The 25,730-nt window shown below is 42.6% G+C and overlaps 1 protein-coding gene across 7 annotated transcripts in view; it reads right to left on the bottom strand.

The window, feature by feature from the left end:
* ADGRL3 (adhesion G protein-coupled receptor L3) overlaps window positions 1-25,730 on the bottom strand; it is a 506,197-nt gene that overhangs the window by 87,567 nt on the left and 392,900 nt on the right. For all 7 annotated transcript variants that reach the window (XM_088658771.1, XM_088658770.1, XM_088658773.1 and 4 more), the window contains 2 exons: window positions 20,056-20,122; window positions 18,054-18,145 (listed from right to left, as the gene is read on the bottom strand). In XM_088658771.1, the coding sequence (XP_088514897.1) occupies window positions 18,054-18,145; window positions 20,056-20,122 (159 nt within the window). The remainder of the gene's footprint in view (window positions 1-18,053; window positions 18,146-20,055; window positions 20,123-25,730) is intronic.

Genomic DNA, 25,730 nt, shown 5'->3' on the forward strand with positions numbered 1-25,730 from the left:
AGGAGTAGCTAAACATGCAGATGAAAAATAGCCTTCATTGTCTCTCATTAAAAATACATTTCTGCAGTTTTTGGTTACAAGCAATCTCTCTCTATCCCCTGGAAGATGTATTTTCTGTTGCGACGAATCACTGATTTTCATGCGGAGAAATTCACAGTCACTCCAGAAAAGAAGACATTAAGAATAGCGAAGCAACTGTCAATTTCTTATTTTAAAAGATAACATGAATGTTCTACTTATGCCTCGTGGCATCTAGATGCTAGTGGGATAATACTATGACTCGAAACCATAGTTTTCTTCACGTATTTCACATATAGTTTTCTTCAGGAACCCGCAAACCACATTACAAGTAACTGCTAACAATTCTAAAGGCTGACTTGCTTGGCCTTTACATTCTGCTGAAATGGTCAGAAGGCTTTATTTATTCATTCAAATATTTATATCCTGTCCTTCTAATGCATTCACACGGCTAAAGAGTGAATCACAGCAAACTTAAACACCATAATAAAACAACAATATGAAAACCAAACACTATAAAAACAGGAAAAAGTCACTGTGGGTTCTTTTAAACCCCCTGAACAGGGATAAACTCATGTAATTTCATTTGGCTAATTTACCCTAGCAACTGAAATGCAGTGGAGTTTAAGGGAGTGAGATAGCAAAGAGAAAGTCCATTGTTCAGCAGCACTTTCTTTGAACATTCTCTTAACTTATTACAACTGACACTGCTAGGAAGACGTCTACCACCTAGGATGCTACTCGGGCATGCGTGTATGCAGGGGCTGATAAAATAATATCAATTTATAAAGGCTCTCTCCTAAGCTTTGAAGACACTATCCCTCTAGCCTGGCAAACTAGTCTCTCCCTTATTCCCCTGTTAGGGCCAATGAAAACACAATCTATCTGGGAGAGGCGTAAACCTAGGGGTTACGCAACTGATCAGACCAAGGATAGTCAAGGTGGCAGACTCTAATGTTGTAGAGCACAACTCCCATCAGACATTGTCAGCACAGCCAAAGCTCAGAAATTATGGGAGCTGAAGAGAACCATGTTGGTTCCCCGTGAACTAGACTGACATTTTATGGAAAGATACAGTTAGCGAGATGCACCTTACAGCACCCAAGTCAAGGGAGGGGAAGGTTATTCTGTTATAGCATAGTTGGGGAACCTGCACCCCCCCTCTTTATGTCAGCGGACTAAAAGTCCCATTAATCCTGACCAAGGCTATGGTGGCTGAGGCTGATGGGAGTTGGGAGTCCAAATATGGGGGGGCACAGACTCCCCACCCGTTCTATAGAATGTGTCTTGCTGAATATTGAAGCCCAAGGGTATTGAAATGACTTGACCCAGACAAGTGTAGTGCTACTGGTCTAAGAGGTCATCAATGCATCTGTTTGCTCCATATCCATAGAATGAGGAGCAATTACAAGTGCATATTCAAATAGGATGTCCCAAAAGGGACCTGCTCCAGAGGGTACAATTAACGCTAAAGGGTGGAAATTGCAGGTTTTGGTTAAACATTTGGAGAAGCGTCTTATTGGTAAGAGCTGTTTAGTAGTTGTACAGACTGCCTTGAGTAGGTGGTGCTCTCCTTTGGAGGAAGTATTTAAGGAAAGTCTGGGCAGCCTTATGTCAGGAAGGCTGAAGTTACAGATCCCGCACTCCAGACCCTGAATTGTGCAGGAAGTTGGACTAGGTGACCTCCAAGTAAATTTACATCAATAAAATTAAGATTATTTGTCACTGTATGAGAGATCTGTAGCAGTATAGAGGATTCTTTTTTTTTTAGTGGCATCCCAATCGTTTCAACTGCAGTTTTCAGTACTTTATTTTGTGTGTGCGCAATGTTTCTGTTTTCTAGTATATTCTAACCTTATATTGGTATGATACAGATTTCCACCCAGGCAGGACTTCCTGGCAGAATACTAAATACATTATTCCTGAAATCAATCCCCATGCTTAATGGCTTCATAGCAAGACCTTGAGTATTTAATACTTTTCAGGGCAATCACAAATCGATAACCATTGATCAGGTGTGAGCTTGGCTTTTTATATACACATGGAACAATTCTGACAAAAGAAAATTAGGGTTTAGCACTGCAATTCAACATGAACATAACCCTCATAAAACAGGAGCTACACAAATCAGAGAATATCACACAAAAGGCGGAGAATGAAATAGCAGAGAACAGAAGCAATCAAACAATCACGCTCAAGTCTACTCAGACAGGACAAAACATAATTTGCATATAGACATCGCTCCCACACCCATAGTTTCTTGTTTTTTTAAAAAACAACAACCTGGAGTTGGGGAACAATATAAATGGAGAAGAAGAAAACACACACACACACACACACACACACACACACACACACACACACACACAGGTTTGGCTTCTACCAGCCAAACGACAAATATGACGGTGTAAATAGGAATTCCCACTGACATCTTTTGCAGTTAAAGTAAGCTAAGTGAGCAGGCTTCTCCCAAAATTTCATTGATGCACTGGAGTTGCAGGAACACCATTTTCAAGGTTCTGTTTCACATGACATTTGGCACATAAATGAGAGAATATGGTGCCAAATCCCATTTGTTTAAGGACAAAAAAGTCAAGGGACAGACAATTATCACTGCCAGTTTGGAATTAAACTACAAAGCTACTGATTTCCACCTCTTGTGCGTAACTGCAGAATGCAGATTCAGATACAAGAAAATGACCCCAAAGAAAAGGTGTACTTATTTACATCCAATCTACAGTTGTGTGTGAATCTTTCAGGGGTTAAAATCAGAGTTAGAATCTTCTGCCCCCCTTGTGGAAGAGGAAATGTATGGCAGGCAGGCAGGCAGGCAGGCAGAGGGTTCTGGGAATGATGGGAAATGGCACTCTGAATGTCTTTTCCCATTGGGTGTGATGGGACATGCAGCTTTCCCAAGATGGAAAAGATGCTGAGAGCATAATTTCTTCTTGGAGGAGATGCCCACTGCATCTTGCCCATTGTTGTTGAGGTCTCCTCTCTTGCTACCCACTTTCCCAAGGTGCAAGTTTCTTTTTCTTGGGGGAGGGAGAGGGGGTAGTAGACTCAAAAGGGCTAGCATTTCACCTTTCAGACCTTAAAACAGAATGCTCAAAGCATCCCTGCAAAGGTCCCTAATGTTCAGCTTCAATGCTTGAGGGCCACAAATGATTTTGGGGGCAAACCCTGGTACCCATTCATTGACGGATTGATTGATTCATAGCCTGTCCTTCCTCCCAAAGGAGCCCAGGGCAGAAAACACATGATGAGGCAATAAAAACACTTTTTAATTCCAATACAAATGCAGACTGGGAAACTTTAAAGGTTTGTGCTCTTCCACTGCATGTCTTGCACACAGTTGTAAAACAATCTTACAGGTGCCCACACCAAGAGCATAATGTTTTGGAAGCCCAGCATCCCAAGATGTTATTTCAGAGACCGAGAATAGAGGCTCCTGAGGATCATACAATGGCAACCGAGGGGTGGTGCCTGACAGATCAGTTGGTGGAGCTTGGTATGGCAGTGACACAGCTTAGTGATGCTTGGTTAGGAGAAGAGGTTAGGGCTAGTCATTTTATGTGCCTTGTAGATACTGTACAAGCGAAAACTCTAATAAAGCCAAGCAGAAAATAGCCTGCTCCCTTGACTCTTGTGCTTCACCCCGAGTGTCCCGCTCCTTTCTCCTGGGGTGGGAAGAACCGCTCCTTAGCACTCGATCAAAGCAAACTGCATTTTGGGTTTCCCCCAGATTGTTATTTGCTCTGAACTCTCGCTAAAGAGTGGGTTTTCCCTGGGAAAGGAGTGGGGAAGGGGGAAACCGCCTGGACCCATGCTTTCTATGCATGGCATAAGCAGAAGCATGGATGAGCCTTGAGATGAAGCATAAGACAGCAATCCTGCCCGTATTTATTTAGAAGAGTGCCCTGCTGAACACAAGACCTTAGGTCTGAATGAACATGCAAAGGGGTGCCTAATTTCATGTCGCACCTATAACATACAGAAACTGAAAAATGAAAGGACTCTAGGATTTTCTGCTTTGGTTTCTTTCTTGAGTACCCTGTATAGCCAATGTTTTAGCTAGAGAAAAGGAAATTGAAGAGGGAGGTATGGGTAGCTGTAGAAAGAGAGCAAATGTTTACCATTTCTGTTTAGGACAGAATTAGCTACAATTTGACCCTAATACAACACATAGACCTATACAGTATAGGATAAGTGAGATTTACTTCCAAGGAAACCTGCATGGGATTATAAACTTTCTATGAATTGCTTATGTTCTGAGCTGATCAAGACTTTGCAACTGAGTTTAAATCATTCATTACAAGGCAATTCTTTTGGGGGGGGGCTAGACATGGGGGGGGGACTGTGAGAACTGTTCATCAACAAAATGAAGTTTTCTTCAAGGTGATGAAGCTCCTTGCCTGAAGGGGTTAAAGGAAAAATTGAGGAATCCAAATTAATATAATTCATTATTAGCAGTGAGGGGGCAAAAAAGACCCCTGGAACACCTCAATCGCTCACAATTCTGTGGTCCTCATAATGAGGCAAGCAATTCAATAAAGAAAATGATTACCAAAACAGAGCAAAATATAATTAAAACCTCCACCCTGGAAAGTGGCCTTAAAAGGTATAGGTACCCCTGACCATTACGTCCAGTTGCGAACGACTCTGGGGTTGCGGCGCTCATCTCACTTTACTGCCCGAGGGAGCCAGTGTACAGCTTCCAGGTCATGTGGCCAGCATGACAAAGCCGCTTCTGGCGAACCAGAGCAGCACACGGAAACGCCGTTTACCTACCCGCTGGAGCGGTACCTATTTATCTACTTGCACTTTGATGTGCTTTCGAACTGTTAGGTGAGCAGGAGCTGGGACTGAGCAATGGGAGCTCACCCCGTCACGGGGATTCGAACCGCCGACCTTGTGATTGGCAAGCCCTAGGCTCTGTGGTTTAGACCACAGCGCTACCTGCGTCCCACCTGATATATTAGGCTAAGATTAATGCACAAAAAACCCAGTTCATATTCAAAGCCTGAGTCTCTCCCAGGATGACAATGGTTGGAGGTATAAACTGTTGCCAGCAATTCTCACCCTCCTACTGTGTAGCTGCCCACTGATAGCTCCCTTCTGAAAAGAAGCTAAGATATGAATCAATATGATGCTAGATAAGTAATTTAAGATGCTCTGGTAGGGCGCACACCCTTTATTGAAACTTGGCAGGCAGACGGGGAGAATGATATGCTATGGCCAAGCTGGCCTCTAAGCATATAATCCTGCAAAACTGAAAAACCAAAAGGATATTTTCAACAAAAAGATCTTTCAGATTACATTACAAATGGAAGACAAGTTTCAGAGAATTTCCTTGAGCTAGACATGGGATGAAATGAACCAATGTCTAAGGGTCTGACACATGGCGGTTATGCAAGATGGCTTGTGCTTTTTGTCTTTATTCCTTTTAATGACTTTATTGACTTGCATATGTGCTTGTTGGTTTATATTTCCTTTGGTTTTCATCTTTCCTCTTATAACCATTTCCTTTCAGTACTCTTTTCTATTTTTCTCTTATGAGAATCTATATAACACAACTGTTCTAACTGCTGTAGGTGGGACGGGTGAGGGGTGTTCAGAAGTGACAGGGTGTTGTTAAAATTCTGAGATAAACTATTAAACAATAAGAAAATAAACATTTTCCTTTGGGAACTTCTCTTGTTGTGGACTTTTAGATTAGAAACGTATAACTCCCTAAATGCATACTGGGGAATGTAAAGTGTGAATGCGGCTAATGGATAGTAAATAAATGTATAAATTACACTTGGCAACAATCCAGGGGTGGAATGCAATGCTAAGCTAAGGCAATTGTTCTTTCAGTGCAAACATTTTGGCTTGGTAGATGGAACCACCTCTCCTCTTCTTCTCTTGCCCTGTTCTGTTCTGAGGTTTACTCTGACCTCTGCTGAACAAATTTTGGGAGGGCAGACGGGGCATGGGAAGGAAAGAGAGAAAAACCTAGTTGCACAAACAGAGGTTATTGTGAAGGCTCCCACTGACTGGACTCCTGTTGAATCCTGGCCTAGGTTTGCTCCTGTGTAATGTGTGAAAATGGACCACAGCTAATAAGTTAATTTGGCTTTTATATGCCCGTTCTTCAGCAAGTGAGAACAGGCTGTTGACCTCAGCTCCTACTGATCACAAGGGCAAAAGGATGTTATGAGAATAACCAGACACTTCCCGCATAGCTGCCAAGTTTTCCCTTTTCTCGCGAGGAAGCCTATTCAGCATAAGGGAAAATCCCTTTAAAAAAGGGATAACTTGGCAGCTATGCTTCCCCAGAACTTTTCAAGACTTTAATGAAAAATAAACCATGTCGTGGGCTTCCGGTTGACCGCGCCATCTTTGCTCAGACGGGGGTCCGATCAGCGGAGCGGACCTCGGCGCTTCAGAGGTGGAGGGAATTGCTCCAGCGAAGCAAAACCTCCTTAAAAGCCCCAAATTGAGCTTTTTGGGGACGGATTTTGCCTGGCGGCGCCAAAAGCGGGCTCTCTCCTCCCCGGATCGGCTTTGTTTAAGCCCCCGAGAGCGAGGAGGTGAACCGCGGCGGACAGGCTGACACTGCTGCTCTGAGAGCGCGAAGCTGCGAGTCTGGGAAGTGGAGGCGGCCAATTCTTCCAAGAATAATTAGCAAATGAATAGACTGTGAGTAATTTGGATTGTTTGGAATTTAAATTAAGGCAATTTGGATTTGGGAGAGAGGGGGGAAAGAGGAAGCCACCCCCCCCACGGTAACATAAGAGACAGTAAACAGAAACCCGAAGCCGTAAACAGAAGATCTTAACTTAAAAGGATCCCTCAAAGGCATCAAAGAGAATCTCCCCTAAATGCAGGGTGAAAGGGGAGAGAGACTGTGGTTGTGAGTGCCCTGCAGCAAGAGGTAAAGACTAAGAAAAACCTTTCTTTTCCTCGGGAGCCGGCAGCCCAGACAACCCAGTGAGTTGATCAGGATTTATAAGTCAATTTTTATTTCACTGCATTTCTGAACTTTGTGGAAATTCTTTTTTGGTTTAAATGTTTGTGAAATGTGAGTTCGAACTTTATTGTCAATAAGACTTGAAGAATGCAGCCAGCTTGTTAAAATGGAGTCGAGAAAATAAACTGTGATCATATTCCACCCCACGTGACAAGTTTTGACCTTGGCAGGATTGAACTATGTCAACAAAAAAGTGTTCCCCTGAGTTCCAGCGGTCTGTTTTGACCTTAATGTGGGAAACAAGAATAGAACTATGTCAAGAGGAGACAAAACGGCAAGAGTTACAGCAACAATTTCAGATGGTGATGGCAGAATATGATTTTCTAGAAGATGAAGCTTTTGAAACTGAAAAAGATGAATGTGAGAATGACAATGATGGTGACTGTGATTTGGAAGAAAAAGATGAAGATGAGGACTGTGATGATTCAACACAAAATGAAGTACACCACGAAAAAAATGATGACTTTACTCTACAAAAAGTTGGATGGAGTGCCCTGCATTTGAGGGGGGCACGATTGGTATTACTGGAACTCCAGAACACCCACAGGGAAGAAGGAAAAAATATGCAGAGAAGAGAAGAAATTCAGGGGTCTTGTATGGTGGCCTGGATGGCAAAAGACTGTAAACAGGGGGTGGGGTGAAGGGAAAGTGATGTTGTGATTATAAGGATGGATTAACAAGTTTATAACTGGTCTGCTGATTATGGAATTTGCTGGATTGGGGGGGTGGAGCCGGTAATCGGGGATGTAAGGTTAAATTGGGAATAGTTATAGTTTTAAAAGTGAATGGATTTTGGAAAAATGTGAAAATATGGAGGCTTATAGAGGGAGTAAAAATTAGGCACGGGAAGATAAAATGGGAGTTTGATTTTTCAGTGATTTGAACATTAGGTGAAAATGATAATAATTGATTTATAAGTTGTATAAGATATAAAGGTGTATTTTTATAAAGTAAGAAACTGTTAAAGATGATAAAAAAGGGATGAAAACCGGGGAAGGGGGGGGAGGGGAAGGCCATAAAATATGGTTTTACAATTATGAATGTAAGAAATTTTTTTTTCTGTTTTGTACTGTTCTTTTTCTCTTTTTTTGCTCTCTCTTTTTTCTTTTTTTTCCTATTTCATTTTTTTTCTTTTTTTGGTATGACAATAGATGGTTGGATGGATGCCCTCCTGCGTACTGCCCTGGTTTGCTGGAGCTCCCTGGTGGCAGGGGGGGGGGCTTTGGGGTCAGGGGAGGGGGAGGAGGACAGAAATCCAAGCATAAAATGGACCATCTCTGACTGTTCACCTACATGAGATACTTCTGTGGCAGGGGAGGACCCATGTGGGTGGGTGGGAAGGAGGTGGAAAAGGTGTTTATGTATGTACCGTTTTCTTTTTTGTAGTTTGTAAAATTAATAAAAAGTATGTTTTAAAAAAAAATAAACCATGTCGTGAGGCATTTTCACATGTTTGAAATTGATCTTTATATTTTACCTGAAGGACAGGAGCTATCAGCAGCTGGGCTCACATCAACCAAACGTAATTAATGCTGAATGTTATGGCTGCAAGTGAAGGCAGATGCAAAGGAGGACTTTGCAACAGATGCCACTTATCTCTTTCCCCCAATGACACACTGCATCCCACCAGCTGAGCTTTAGCCTGTGCATTTTGTTCATTTATTAATGCCCATTCTGCCATAACTGGAAGGATCAGAGTGAGTATTTACACAGCAACACGCAAAATTAATAAAGAACTAATCAACTAAAAATGCATATGCAATGGCCTCCAACTGAATTTCTCCCCAGATTTTTCGGGCTTCTAAATTCTGGTGGGGCTAAAGACAACATTACATAATGATACAGCATTGTAACAAAGCCAACTTATTGCATAAAACGATGCAGGTGTTCTGTGGGTAGGAAGTTGAACTTGCATTGAAGAGCATTTACACTCAGCAGCAGGAGGAAGTGTTACTGCTGGGAAATTTGTCCCTGCTCAACTCCCCACTCCATCAATGAAATGTTGCCCAAGTGTGGGCCATAAGCAGGATCAAGCCGAGGGGAGATTCTGGCTCAGGATTTTCCCACAGTTTTTAGTTCATATCCTCCTTTGGTTACTAGTGATGCACATCAGCATGTATGCACAAGGTTGAAATCAAAGCAGGGTGAGGAATCCTAAGGCAATAATACATTCACATTGATTATTTTTAGCACTGATTTAATCAATGCTGCACTGATTAATTAATGATCAAATGTGCTGCAAAACTGCAGTCTAAACTGCAGCGAACTGGGCATGGGCGAATTCATAATTTTAAACTGGAAGGCATGCAGATTGGACCATGGGACAGAGTGAACCTACTGGAGGAACTGCTCATCCTTAAATTCAATGGCTAAAAATGACATTTTAGACCGCAAGTGAGGGCTCTATATCACTCTCTCACAAAGATCCTTGAGGCAGCCCTGGAAGTTTGGAGGCCGGCACTGCCTACCTGGGCTGGATCCTGGTGTTCTCCATGTGGTTCCTAAACATGTTTTTGTGTGGGCTTTAGCGAGATCCCAAAAGTGGCAGGGGCTGTCTCTCCCCCGTCCCCCCCCGTCCCCACACTTGCTCTGTAACATCTGGTATTCAGAGGTATTCTAACCACAAAAGGTTCCATCTTGCTCTCATGGCTAATAACCACTGATAGCTTTTATCCTCCATGAATTTGATTGATCTCATTTTAAAGCAATCAAAGCCAATGGCCATGGCATCTTGTGGGCACTGAATTTCTGTCACATGGTTGCTCCTTTGCTGAAGTGTGCAGCTTCGTCACTCAAATGCCGAGGGTGGAGGTTGAATCAGTGTGCAGCACATTTGCAGAAGTGTGTTGTATTTTAATAATTGTTAGAGCCTTGAAGGGTCTTTGGAACAAAAGGTGGGGTTATAAATACTCTTCATGAATAAATGAAAGAATACAGTATGCAGTGTTACTGATTTGCTCAAGTGTACTAGATGTCTTCTTCTTTCAAACACCTGGAGTAGATAGATGTACTGTTGGGTGTCCAGGAAATTACTGCATATAAATGTGTTTGAACCACCAGATAATGTCAGCCAGCATTGTCCTGTGCTTCAACTGCACTCAGAGCTGGGCAATTCTGTAAGCCAGGACAGGCTCTAGGATTCCCCATGTCTCATACACATAGATGGTATATATGCCTATGAGAACAGGCATCTCAGGTACATAGCTGTCAACTTTTGGATTTGAAAATAAGGGATCAGCAGCAGCCTCACCTGTCCCAGGGACAGTCTACAGTATATCTAACAATCCAAGATAGCAGCGAGAAACGGTGCTGGAATAAGGGAATTCCCAGCAAAAATGGGGAAGGCCGACAGCTGTGGCTTGGAATAAGGGAGTTTCCCGCAAAAAAAGGAGGGTTGACAGCTATGCTCAGGTAAGAGGGCATCCCTATTCTCAAGCGGGATGCCATGCTGAAGATGGTTCATCATCAGGACGCCAAGTATGTCAGGGCACAATATAGATAAAAATTCCCATGGGAAGTGAGGCAGACTTGAAAAGTCATTCCTGTCCTGCACTGCAGCAAATCTGAAAAGTCGTGGAGCAAGGTATGCAGCTCTGAACTCCATAGGGTAGATCTTCCTGTTTCTAACTACATCACTAGCATCTCTTGTTACATCTTGTATGCCATGATGTTGAATACTGTACATGTCAATGAGTCAGTCTGAGCAAGCCAAGATGAAGAAGTGTCAATCATCTCTGAAGCCTCTGCAGTGTGCAGTACAGTAAGCACTTATTAATGCCCTAGAGGCCTTGCTATAGTAAGTTTGCCTCAGGTCCTTGGCATGCTGATCCCCTTCTGACCAGGCCACAAAGACTGCCAATCCTCACAGATGCTCATTCCACTTGATTTGCTGAGCAGTGTTCTGGGCTTGAGGCCACCACGAAGCAAAATTCATTCATTAATGCTGAACGCTCCCTTTTCAGAGACCCGCTCAGGGAAGTTGTGATATCCTTGTCTTAGAGGCCCTAGCGGTGTCACTTCCAAACAATTCATCCATAGAAACTGCAAGACTGAGCTCCTGCTCTCCACACTTTCTCACAGTTGATGCTCCCTTGACACCTGACAGTTTACCTTCTTGGACTATGCTGCTTCATTCTGGGCCCTTTGCTCACTTGCTGCTACTTCTGAAACCTAACATTTACCTGCCTCAACTATGCTGTTGGTTGCCGGTCACCTAGTTGATATCTTACTTTGGGACTCCAATACTATTCCCACTTGGAACGCTCTATACTTAGGGAACCTCAATCCACAGTGCAGACTCAGGAGTCTCTGCTACCAATCCAGTACTCCATTCACTACAGCATAGTGTCTCAAACGTGCCATCTTTAGAGAACTGAATGGGACTATCTTCCTCCCTCCCTCCCTCCCTTCCTGGGCTAAAAGCTCTGGCATGGTTGTAATAATACAAATTATTAGATCATTTACCAACTGTATAATAAACAGTTTTAATAAATAACACTTGAACACACCATTTTATGTTATTAATAGCAGGCCCTGCAATGCGTTTTTTTTGCCTATTTACATTAAGCAGTACAGAATGGAAATTCAAATGCAGAATGGCATTGTTGGTAGCCGATTATTAAATCATGCTGGAGAATGAGCAAATGAACGAATGCTTGGTGGTATGACTAATGCTACTAGATCCTATAATAATGTTGTTTGAGTGGGTAATGAAAAGCTGGCCTCTGTGTCTTTTACTCAGCTTAGTCCTTGGTTATGTTTCTCTGTTAGCTGCTGTGTGCAGAAGGTTTTTTAGATTACTAGCTGGCAACCACCCAAGGCCCAATAGGGAAGTACCATTGTTCAGAATAATTGGGGATACTTTGGAACAATTTTGGCTGAGATCTGTAGGTGACAAGGGATATTCTGTTACGTTCTCTCCTAGGTTTGCCCTATAGTCGGATATAAATGAGTGATACCTGTTAATCTGTTTCTTTATTTGGTTAGGCGGGTATGCTAGTCTAAAAAAAATGCCTGAAGTAAATCCTGTTTAAGCAGCTATAGCAAACACAGCTGTATCATTGGGCTAGCCATAATCAATGTGCGGTGTGCTCTGTATGATATCTGGAAGAAAGTGAAATTGCTACATGGACATTCTTGTTGAGAAACACACAATACTCATGTACATTGACCAGGAAATGTGCATAATTCCCTCTTCATGGACAGATGATGTGCACATTATCCATGACGTGTGGTGAATGTGCACAATGATTCAGATTAACTGTTCAACTCATATTGCCTTTAACATTCACACACATGTGAATGTGGGCTCTAGGCCTTAGTTTTTGTCACAATAAATGTTAGTCTTTTGAGTGCAACACGACCCTTTTGGATTTCATTATGTTACCATTATGGTGCAGAATGACACCAACGTGGAAACAACCACATTGCTAAAAACAGAATCGCACCTATGACTTCTCAGATCACGGTGAAAAGGGTCAGGATGAATCTTAGAAGACCAGTAACCTAAATTGTGCCTGAAAAGCTATGATGAGTAAAAATGTGCTAGAATAAATCATTTCCCCCTAGTTCTTGGCCTAACCTTTAAACATTTTGATATATTGGAAGAACAATTACATTTTGAATGGAAAAAAGATCTACTAGGTATTTCTTGGTGCCCACATGCATTCCATATAGTTTTCTTAACTCCTTGTTGTTAAGACCCAGAGTGTCCTGTTCTGGACCTGCAGAGGAACCCATGGGATGAGGCAGCAAGGAAGGTTAGTTGTTACAACGTCGTGGAAAGTTCCTAATGAGCAGCTTGCTTTGACAAGGATTGAAAGTGAAGTGAGATACTTTAAGTCCCTGCCTTTAATCCACCTCTCCTAGGCTCTGCCTGTTTGGGGATAACTGAAGTCTCTTTAAATGCCAACCCTCTGCACTTAAAATTGGTTGGTGCTCCCTGACCTGGTGCACTCCCTTCACTGTTGGACTGGCGAGGTAGTATGGAAGGCACTCAGTTTCCTGAGCTCAGGGAAGATGCCCGGGAGGGTCCTTGCACTGGGGCACCGATATCTGCTTCAGTGGGCTCCTGCCTGCCAGCCTCAAGCTCAGTGGTCCCCTGATCAACAGCATCAACCTCATTGCCAGGACTCTGGTTTGGATCTCCAGCAGGTGAAACTATGGTATAACCGAGTGTCCAGGTCTCTTCTGGATCCTAGGGTCACAACAGAGAGCCTTCAAAGGCTCATTCACGTCCTGTTCATTTGGCCTGGAATCACATGCCAATGTAGAATGTGCTTGCTAGCATGGCTACTTGGAAACTGGGGCCATGCTCATCCTGAGTCAAAGCCAGTTGAGAGAAGCAGTGCCCACTAGTGTCATATCTATAGTTGTTTGGCACCTGCGCAACAATATGGATCCTGAGTGTGGCTTTTTCTGTTAGCTACCCTTTTCTCTACTTTCAGTCCTCATTTTGAATTCAGAGAAGTTTGTTGAATGATGTATAGTTGGATGGGAGCCATTTCAAAGACCTCTGCTAGTCCTGACTTTTAGCTTGGGCTTGGCACCAAGACTGTACTTGTGGCCTTGGTTGATAACCTCCATTTTAGGGATGAATAGAGGCAACTGCACTCACTGACCCTTTTCTGAAGCTGTTGCTATGGGAGTTCATCAGGTGGTGCAGGTTCTACTCATCTCTGGAAGGAACAATGGCTAAAAGGTTTCTCTTCATCTTCCCAGAGCCTTCTCTGTGATATTCCATAAGGTCAACCCTGTTCTGCTATACCTCAGTGGTAACGCAAATGTTTCACGTGCAAAGAGTCCTAGCATCTTCTGTCACAAAAAAAAAATCAGGTGAAAAGATTCCAAGAGCTCTGGCCAGGTAGTAGATTCATTTTTAGAAAGTTTTGAGTTGAGAATAATAAGACAAATTCCAGTAGCAATCCAGTTTTTAGGAATCCAGGACAAGGCCCTGTTTCGGTTTATTCTTCATCAGCTCTAGTTTCAAGTTTCAAGGTCAAAGCGTACCATTCATGTTTTTCATGAATCAGGTGGCACAGAAAGGAAATGACTTTGCCAAAGACCTTGGAGAACTGCTGCTATTTGATGTAGACCAGAGAATACCCAACCTGTCCTCAACAAGCTTCATTCAGGTGGTCCGTGACGTGTCTGTGGATTTGTAGTTGAAGGTGGGAGACAGCACATCTATCCAATTAGATTTACAGATTCATTTTTCACTGTGTTTTATTGCTTCTTTTCTTTATTTCATTTTCTTATTTTATTGCTTCTTTTATTTCTTATATTGTATTACAATCTGAATTCTATTTGCAGGGGGGGGATCACTGTCTCACTAAGGCAATTGTTCCTTCAAGGCAAGCATGTGCTGTTCAGGGGCGTTCTTCCCCCGCAGTTCTGGCAAATGAAAGGGGCGCATGGGGGAGAAGGGAGGGGAAACCCCATTGCACAAAGGGAAATCCTTGTAGAGGGCTTCCATTGATAGGATTCGTTAGCTGAATTCAACGCCCTGTTGAATTCAAATTGCATTACAATAATATACAATAAAAGAGGAAAGAGACAAGTAAAATACCATTAAAAATCACACAGCATCTAGACCAGTGCATTGCAATTGCTACAACAGGCAGAAAAATCATTAAGCCGAAACCCTAAACAGTTTTTAAGGGGATTGTGGAGGAAGATGTTTGGAAACCACTATGGTAGATAGGGGATGACAAGAGGATGAGATGGTTGGACAGTGTTCTCGAAGCTACAAACATGAGTCTGACCAAACTGCAGGAGGCAGTGGAAGACAGGAGTGCCTGGCGTGCTCTGGTCCATGGGGTGACAAAGAGTTGGACACGACTAAACAACAACAAATGGTAGATAGTACTGACTCTGATGGACCAATGAGCTCCCCCACTCTAAGACAGCTTCATTTGTTAGTTCAATCTGTTTATAAGGACATTGGGTGAGATTCCCATGGAGATATGCTCCCTACTCACTAGTATGGGGCGGACCTGGAGCAACACGCCTCTATTTCACTCAAACTAGGTTCCGTTTCTGAGTTTATCTGTTTTATAGACATGGAGGGGACTATGTGACATGAGCCACCTGTGTGATATGAGCCATGTGTTTGGCAACACATCCTGCTCAATGTGGTTTGCAGCCTTGGGATGTTCTTGGAAGTTAAGGAGGTCAGATTTTTCTTTCCTACAGTCCATGAAAGCCGAGGTGACAGTCTTCTATTAATTGGCGACTAGCTGCCCATCTTTTACTTCGTTTGAAGCTAAACTACCAAAAGGAGGACCCACAACAAAATGTTGCAGTGAGAAGGCAGCACAGTACATTCCATTTCCCCTTCCACCCAGAAGCTGTCTTTAAAAAGGAAGCATATCTTGTCCTCCTGAGGACAAGGAACAAAATACGGAAAAGGAAGAAACTGAGGGAGGACGACGACGACATGCTGGCACTCATTTCAAAAACCTTTATAGTCACATAGAAGAGCCTTATTCTCTGTTGTCCCAGTGGACAGAATTAGATCTTAAGCTACAAAAACAAAGATTTCTTTAGGAAGAAAAGTTCAGCTACTGAACTAGGTGGGGGATGGGGACCACTTGCTGGAGGTCTTCAAATAGAGGCTGGACAGTCCACAGATGCTCCAGCTCTGGATTTTTTTTGCACTTCAACAGGGTATTGGACTAAATCATACCTGCCAAGTCCTGGACGGAAAAATCCGGGACCGGCAGCCTGCAACACCGGAAGTTGCGTGGACACAACTTCCGGTGGCGCTTTGCCCTTCTATGGGCACCAGAAAATGGCGGTGCCAGTGCCGGAAGTCGCTTCTACGCATGACCGGAAACGCGTAAAAGCGACTTCTGGCACTGGCGCCGCCATTTTCTGGTGCCCATAGAAGGGCAAAGCGCCACCGGAAGTTGTGTCTACGCGTTTCCGGACACGCGTAGAAGCACCTTCCGGCGCCACCATTTTCTGGTGCCCATAGAAGGGCAAAGCGGCATGAGAAAAATGGCCGCCGGCAGAAGCGGATTTAAGGGAGAATAACGGGATAATAACCTATACGGGAGACCGCTGGGAAACGGTAGGAAAAAAGGGGGTTTCCCGGCGAAAACGGGATACTTGGCAGCTATGGACTAAATAGTCCACTAGGTTCTACTTAACTCCACTACAGGCCTATTTGGGCCCATTCCTAGTCTTTGGAAAGTAGTGTAAGGGTTTGTTTGATTGTTTTTAATGTCAGGTCCATATTAAGTAAAATATTCTGCTGCCTTAGTTATTTTCTTGAACTTTTACATACGTTGCACTGATATTTTTTTAAAAAGAGTACTAGTAATAGAAGTTTGGGGGGCACAAAATATTCTGGTTAAATACCAAATGTGGATTTCAAAAGATAGTATTGTTTTTGGTAGAAGGAACTGAAATTGCTAATAGGTAGTTTAAAGGTTTTCTCTAACATTCAATTACACTCAACAAGATATAAGAATTAAAATTTTAAGATCTAGGTTAAATAAAGGGGGAAAAAGCAATATCGATGGGTTTTTCCTTTCTGGTTGTCCATAGAATACAGGGAAATCAAACAATGATTTTTTTGTAAACAAGGAGAGGATTTTAAAAGTGAGTTAGATTCAGATGAAGTAGAAGCAGTCATTTTGAATGAGGGAGGAATACATTAGGCACAATAAAAAGAGTAATTAATGATCAAAATTTGTACTAAAAACTTTCCCAATCTTAAGCTGCTAGATGCTAATGGATGGGAATCATTGACATTTAATTATAAGATCTTAGCTGATGCTATGGATGTAAAAGGATAAATTTTAGCAGAGTTTTATCAACCCATGCTTTCTGATTTGGAGGGTGAGCACTATCCATATGTCCGCCAAGTCAGATGTGACAGCAAACTATTGCTACTACTAAACAGGAAAATGGGACAGAAGCTGAGATAAAGATGGATAAAGAAGAGAGGAGAAGAGAGAGAAGAGAAGGTAGCGGGAAGATCAAGGGTGTGAGTTCACAGCTCGTTCTCTTTCCTCCAAATCATAGTTTGGATAATTGGTCTGAATTGAACCAGACTATCACTATCTGGCTTCCATTCCTCAATGTCTATGGTTTTGAATTTAAGTCATGACAACAGAAACAGCTAACCCATGGAGACAATAACTTCTCAATCTGATTTAAAAGTGGTCAAGTCCTAGAGAAGGGGTCCCATTGGCAGACAAAATAACATAGGGCGTACTTCGCTCTCTGGTTGGACTTTGCTGTCAGTAAAAAACACCAGGAAGTAGTCTACTAGGACATTCAAAGTTCCCTTTGATACAAGTTACAGAACCATTTGCACCCAGTAAGTCAGTATCCTGGAACACTAAGCACAATGAAATAATTAAACAACCTACAACTGTATCCATTTCCTTCCTATTATTTACTTCTACTTTCAGTATGAATTACATGTATACTTTTTATTGCAGAAGAATAAATACATCTTTTTCTTAACTATTGAGGGCTGCTGTTAGTTTTTTAAACAGCTGTCTTTGGGCATTGGCCATTCTAAAAAGGTATCACTGCACCTTGCTAAACATTCCTAGATGCCTTTCAGACGTAGAAGCAGCTGCTTTTACATAAAAGGTTGCACGGGAGTGTGACATTCATGTAGACTGGGTCTTTCACACAGAATCACACTGCCAAAACTATGCAACCCTGCACTATAGTTGCATGAGTTCCCTTCATGGAAAAGGAACTCTCACGTGGTTGCTACTATGCCTTAATGGTATTGTACAATAGTGAAATGTTGGATCACAAGAAAATCAACACTTTGGGTTGGATCCAGCCTACATACGTTTCACTTAACTCCCACTGAAGGCAATGGGACTCAAGTCTGGACTGACTTGTCTCATCAATTTCAGTGTGGGTCTTGATTCCAATCAACTTTTTCTGGATCCAACCTAGTATTTTCTTGCTGGCATTATCCTAGAATAATTATGTGCTGTTTACAAAGAAACACAGTTGGGAACACAATCAGTCAAAATTCACTTACTTGATATTGTCGAGACACCCAGATTCAGGTTTCAATATGGCTGTATGATGAAACATTTTATAAAGAGCAATCCCAAGGAAGATTACATTAAGCTGAAATTAAAAATAAGAAGCAAGTTATGAGAAAAAGAAGGGGATTAACCCAAGGCCTAGTTTTCTCTAGGGCGGTAAAACTATGTATGGACTGCACTAGTTCACACAGCAAGTGGAGACTCCCATTACTGTATATTCCTCCACACAAAAGTAAAAATTCTTACAGGTAAAGCACTAGATGTCAAAGAGAAGACTCTAGACTAGCTACCTCTCTGACATGCTAGTTTTCTTTGTGGGATGATACTTTTTTTGTATGCTGGACTGTACCAACAGGGCCGGTGCTAGGGCTTTTTGCGCCCTAGGCAAAATCACCTCCTGGCGCCCCTGCATCCCCTCCATAGGCGGGGGGAGCGCAAGCCAAAAGGAGAGCTCAGCGCCCTCCCGCCTATGGAGGACATGCCTTGAGGTCCTCAGCGGCGGCAGCAGCGCCCATAGCTGAAGGCTTCAGCTACGGGCGCTGCCGCTGCCCGCTCATTGCAGCCGCTGAGGAGCTCACAGCGTCCCCTCCATAGGTGGGAGGGCACTGAGCTCTCCTTTTGGCTCACACTCATCCCGCCTATGGAGGGCATGCTGTGAGATCCTCAGCGGCGGCTGCAGCGAGTGAGTGAGCAGCGGCGGCAGCAGCGCCCATAGCTGAAGGCTTCAGCTACGGGCGCTGCCGCCGCCACCGCTCGTTCATTACAGTCACTGAGGAGCTCACAGCGTCCCCTCCGTAGGCGGGAGGGCGCTGAGCTCTCCTTTTGGCTCGCGCTCCATAGGACCTCCATAGGCGGGAGGAGCGCGCGCGCTGTGGGAGGGTGGCGGTGGCGCAGGGTTTTTGCGGGGTTTTGCGCCCCCTCCATTTACACACTCTAGGCAACTGCCTAGTTCGCCTAAATGGATGCACCGGCCCTGTGTACCAATATGTGAGCGCCCACCTGCAAGCTGAAGTGGCACAGCCCAGACACTGATTTATGACATTACTGAGAGCTGGGCCTTAGTCTTTTATTTGCATTCTTCATAGCAGATGAAGTGGATTAAGAAATTAGTTTGTAGTGTCAGTCCAAATAGACAGTTTTCAAAGGTGACTTGTAGAAAAGGGGCACTGGAAGCCCATAGGGCAACACAAAGACACGATGTCAAACAGACTGATCTTAACAAGTTCTTTTACAGGGAAAAAAGCAGATGCTTAAAATCTGACACATGGCTTTTCCAGATCTCTATAGCGTGTTATTCAATCCTTGCTCTTCAGTCACAGTGGTGACACTGCTGTGCAGGACTTTTGAAAATGTGCAAACACAAAGGCAGAACAGAATAATAGGATGCACAGGAAGGGAAGCAATTGCTAAAAATCCATGCTGCTATGACTAGACAAAGCAAATCCTGTTATACTCTGTAAAGATACAAAAATCCTCAACTGATGTACCCATAGGAATCTTTATTGAAGGTGCACACAACCGAGATAGCATCCAGAAGACAACAGTTAAACACTGTTTCTGTAGATGTCTCTAAGACCAAGGATAAAAACATCTTGGCTCTGTTGAACCTTTAGCAGAATAAGGAACAGATGTGGGTTCAGTCTATCATGTACACCCTTTTATTTGCACAGGTTGACAAGAACACTCCTTAAGTGGGCAAATATTAGTGCTGGACCACCTTGGTTTGGCCCACCTGGTGGCAATCCAGGGATGCTGAAGGGCAAGTAGGAGGTGGGGGAAAGGAGCGGCAGGCAGCCTCCGCAAAGATCACCACAGGAGTGATTGAAAAAGGACTTCCAAACAGCCCCACACTGCACTTTGGTTGCACAAACTTTTTCCCAATGTGTGCAGCCTCACAGACCAGGATTCAATTACCAGGCAACACCAGGTACTGCCTGCTAAGTATGCGATAAAAAACATGCACTGAAAGTCATGCCAATCAGGAATTCTTACCATAATTATCAAGGTTGCAGGTCCTATAAAGCTCCAGATGAAATACGTGTCAAGTCGAAGCCAACATCTGTAATGGAAATGCAGGAAAATATGGCATGTAAGAGGGCATCTAAGAAGCATATATCAAGTGTGAGTAAGTGACAGAGAGGAATGGGAGCAGTGTAACGTTCCACTAGGAGGCAGGAAATATCACATTGCTTGTTCATTTAAAAGCTGAATTATATGCCTGGTTTCTGACAGTGCTATTGATGGAGTAAGATAATTACCTCTGGAGGAAGCAGGAGAAAATAGCACAGATTCTACTTGCTAAGACCTTCCGTTTCTGTCATAGAAAATCTTTATAAAAGCCCTAAAACAGCCATTAAATCTAGCTGCAAGCTATTCACTGCTGTTCAGTCAGACTGTCAGCTTCCATAGTAGGTGAAGATCTGAACGATTTAGTGAAAAGGGAAATAAATTTAGGATTAGAAGGTCTGAAGCTTAATTAGATTCAGGAGTTTTCTGTTTTCATGAATATTTCTAGAAATGCAACTGACCTTTAGAATCAAGCTAGGTGATTCATGACCTAAACTAAATTATTAATAGCTTCATTTTATCTGATTTAATATCCCCTAATGGTAAATGATTTGGGGAAATTACATTTCCATTCTGAGTTTTCCCAATGACAAAATGGGCATAAGGTAGCAAGACAGTTGAACATAAATCTATCCTTATGATCTTCTGTTTTTGGTAGTTTAATGCATCAAGAGCTGAATGCTCACAAGAGATTGAATACCTGCTATGCAAAGAAATATGAGAATACAGTCATTTTCAAATATGCAGATATTCTTTGAAATAAAATTCTAGATGGAGGCAAAGGACCTTCTGAACTGATGACTGAGGTCAGTGATGTGGGTAAACAATCTAAAGTTGAATCCAGACAAGGCAGAAGTACTGTTGCTCGGAGATTCAGTCTCTTTTGGATAGGGTTGCATTCCCCCCTAAGTACCAGGTACACAATTGGAGAGTGTTTCTGGATTCAGTGCCGATCCAAAAAACTTAGTGGGGATTACCAAAAGAAGCCAGAACAGGTTCCCAAAATGGCACACCTGAGCCAACTCTTTTAGATAAGATCAGATAAAGTTTATTCTTGTTCATACTTGATGGAAAAAAAATATAGCCTCCAATTCTCTCTCTCTCTCTTGCTCATTTCTGGGGTTGCCATTACTTTAAACAGAGGCTTTGTACCTTTAACATCATTATGATGGGATATATTTAAGTGGTGAAATTTGATGTGAGTTTTTTTTGGGAGTGAAGCTCCATTGCTGCTGCATTTCAGAAATGGTGGGTTGATAATAAAAATATATCCCCAGCTGATAATGCTTTGATGTATTGCAAGATGAGTTTCCTTTCCCAACATTTTTTTTCTGTGCTCAGAATGCAAAATGAAACTATCATGAGCTTATATTCTGAGTTTTGCACTGGTGTGGTCTGCATGCATCAGGCTAAGAGGATCTCAAAACTGGCAAAACTGCTGTTGGGAGTCGATTACTTTAACCCAGGCATCCCCAAACTGCGGCCCTCCAGATGTTTTGGCCTACAACTCCCGTGATCCCTAGCTAGCAGGACCAGTGGTCGGGGAAGATGGGAACTGTAGTCCAAAACATCTGGGGGGCCGAAGTTTGGGGATGCCTGCTTTAACCCCTTCATACTTTAAATCTCACAGATGGCTGCAACTGACTTATAAAACATGAAACATAATTTACTGAAGAGTATCTTGCCCAATGAGCAATCAATCTGACTTTTCAAAAAGTCGGGAATGCCGTAAGGGCATACAGCATGTAAATGTGACCTTTGAAGCAACTCAGGAATCTGATCATTGAGGCTAATATTTCATGATGTGTTTTTTTTTTTCACGGCATCTACGGCTCTGGCTCACTTGGAGCTGGGGAGGACTTGGACAAAATTGAAAGAGAGCCATGCCATAATAAGAGGTTCTCCTCTTCGGTGGCAGCTGTCACTCATCTGAGAGACAAACCCACCGAACAAGAGGTGTCTTTTCTGGTCCCCTCACTACAGCTTCCATGAGACTTTGCAAGAATGGACCTTCAGGAAAGGAAGCACTGTGGTTGTTTCCTAAAATAAACTCTATCACAGGTATTATAATGTTACCATGCAAGCAGAACTATGGCAGCTGCAAACATTGGCCTATTCTTCCTGGGCATTTATACATTGCTGTTTTAGCTACTGATGCAGCTGTTTCAGCATCCTGTTCTATGGTTATTTTTGTTTGTGGAAGAGAAGGAAGCTTAGCATTTTCAATTAACACAACAGTCTGCCAAACACAAAGCTTGCATTAATGTGGTGTCGTATGTATATTTCATGCGCAAGCCATTTTGCAATTAGGCCCCTGTTTAAATGAATAGCAAAGATTTTTGCATTATTTCCTTTCTCTCCTTAGAATTAGTTAGCATTCTTTGCTGCCTGACAGAGTTTCCATGTAACTTGGAAACCTGTATATATATTCTTCTTCCAATAAAAGGTATCAACTTACCTATTCTGCATTTTGTGCTGAAGATTATACTTCATTATTAAACTTACATTACAGATTTGCATACCAAAACATCGGTCCTTTTATTAAGGGTCAAACGAGACAATACTTGGGAGATGTATGAAGAGTGTCCAAATGTTCATTTATTACTGAAATGTACCAAACTGTATCAGAGGCTGCAGTCAGGAATGAAGGAGATTTTCCCATTCCCTCCTACTTGCCTCTCCAGCCATCAGAGGAAAAAATACCAGAACCCTAACTATCTCTCCCCCTGCCCCCTGCTAGAGGCAAAGCAGTTTCATCAGGGTGATTTTGAGCAGAAAACTGGCAGCAGCTCCTTCTCCCTGCCATTCCTCCATTAAAACTAGCAGCCTCCAATGGCTGATTTTCCACTTTTAAAAAGTTGGCAGACCATGAACAAGTATCACCCATGTTGTCAGCTCTGCCCTTGAGGTGTTCAATGTAATTTTTAACTCCCATGGACAGAAAATTAAGAAAAGCACACTTAAAATGATTTTTAAAAAAAACCATTAGGCATGGTGGAGGTGGATGTTGGAGGAACCAGACACAGGGGAAGGGGTAATTTATTTCATGGGCACAAATCACCCTATGGATGAGAGAAAAACAACAGATGTAAGGTCAGCCAAGTCAACTGCTATGGTGACAGTCCACAGCTGACTATAGAAGAAGAAGAAGAAGAGGAGGAGGAGGAGGAGGAGTTTGGATTTCATATCCAGCTTTATCACTACCCTAAGGAGTCTCAAAGCGGCTTACATTCTCCTTTCTCTTCCTCCCCCACAACAAACACTCTTGTGAAGTGAGTGGGGCTGAGAGACTTCAAAGAAGTGTGACTAGCCAAAGGTCACCCAGCAGCTGCATGTGGAGGAGCAGAGACGCGAACCCAGTTCACCAGATTACGAGTCTACTCTTAACCAGAAGTCAGTGAAATACTTTCTATCTACAATGCCTACATGCTGTATGTATATACAGTACCAAGCCTGGAACTGATATACTAAAGCCTTATCTTCTGCAGCAGTAAACTATTTGGACCTTAAAATGCCTCTGTGTGGTGACTAGAACTGGGGACAATGTCTGCTACCTGAGTATCTCACCCCAGATTTTCAACAGGTTATGGGCCCAGCTCCCCAGCTATCAGAGGTAAGAAGGCAGAGGACAGGAAACCTGGATGGACACCAATTAGGCTGGAGTTGAAGCAGTAAATCAGAGACAGATTTAAGGGAGTGTGACTGGTTTGAATGCACTGGGCACAGAGCCTTGGGGATGGCATTGAATTTTGGCATTCCACAGGGTGCTGCTGAAATCTGAGACCCAGGTCAGCCACTGAGTAAATTTTTCTTGACAGATTCCAGGGAAGCAGACAGTGGTGAGTGTGTGCAAAGTGTCTGCAGACCTCACAGGAACATTTTCTCCCAGTCTGGGTGAAGCTAAGTACTGTCTTGTAATAGTTGATGGCTCTCTGACTTTTAGAAGACAACTGAAAGTATTTTTACTGTCTGATATTTTACCATTTTTTTATGTATGCTGAGTGTAAGCCATCCAGAGTGGCTGGCGAAACCCAGCCAGATGGGCGAGGTATAAATAACAAAATTATTATTATTATTATTATTATTATTATTATTATTATTATTATAGATTCTCATTCATATTTCTGCTTCAACACAAAGGTGAAACATTTGAAAAGTTCAAAAAATGAGTTACTTGAGCAAATATGAAATTTGACAAGCCAGTTATGGCACTCAAAAGTAACAGAGGTGTGGAATTCCATTCTTCAGATTTTAAAACATTCTTGGAAGAGAAAGGTTGACTAATCCCTACTCTCTTGAAGAAAATGAGGTAGCAAAAATGGGGTGGCAGAAAGAAAATACAGGATTTTTCAGGAGATGTTGCAAACCATGCTAACAGATGCAGTCTATCTGCAACTTTCTGGCAACTGCTCATTATGTGCAATACTGCACTAAGGAAACTCCCTTTGAGTTATTTCATGAAGCCAAAACTAGTGCAAAGCATCTCAGAATGATTGGAAGTGCAGCCTTGGTAAACACACCAAAGGCAACACACTGCAAAAATAGCCCCAGAGCTAAAAAAGGGATTTGACATTATGTGGGTTCAGGGGTCAGACTATATAACTTTGAAGTTTCTTTGTGATTATAGAAACCATACATACATACATACATACATACATACATACATACATACATACATATGTCACAGCTCTAATCTGGAATATTACTTAATTTTCAGGACATTCATTTTCCCCTCAACATCTAAATAATTTGAGGAAGTATATTCTATTCAGCTGTTACATCTTAACATATTTACAAATATCTCCATAAACATTTCTAAACAAATTTTAGAATTTGTTTGAATGCTACATTTAAAGCATATTAAATTAATTAAATTGGTTTCCCCCCTTATCAAATACTTTACTTCAACTACTTTTGGCAATTAGAAAGGCTATTAGAGCTATTTATAAGGCAGATAAATTAAGATGCCTTGCTTTACACTTTTGTTTATTAATTATGTCATATAATTGTTCAGTATCAAAAGATATAGCCATTCTAGCTACAGTGGAACTGATGGGCTTACAGAGAAATCCAAACACACTGGTTTTTTTTATTTGGGTGGAGTTGTCTTTGCACCAACTCTCCGGGCATCCAGCTGTCTATTGACTTCTGTGGAATGATACCAACATCAAGCAGATGTGGAGCTCCTGCTTCCCCTCATCCAGTATGTGTCCAGGATTCCCACTTGTAGCAGCCAGCAAAAAGCCTCCAAATTTCAGTAAGTAAAAACCAGGACACCCCAAATACACGATATTTCAATTGACTTGCTTAAGACCCCAGGACAAAGCTCCACCTTTCGGAAACTCCGCCTTTGAAATCCCGGTAATGTCCACACTTCCAAATGGTGCTTTCCAGGGAGTGGGAAGAGGACAAGGGTGAACTAGCCTGGGATCCAGTGGATCCTGATGCAATCACACGACAGCTCTGGGCCTGATTACTGGACCAGCTGGACATCCCTTTCCTTATCTCTCATTCCTTGAAGTTCTTGTTTTCTCCACCTTTCCTGCCAGTGCAGGGAGCAGCTTCCACAGTCTCCCCCCCCCCAAACATATGCTAATCAT

This window comes from Zootoca vivipara, chromosome 15 (assembly GCF_965207765.1).
Source record: "Zootoca vivipara chromosome 15, rZooViv2.hap1.1, whole genome shotgun sequence".
NCBI lineage: Eukaryota > Metazoa > Chordata > Lepidosauria > Squamata > Lacertidae > Zootoca > Zootoca vivipara.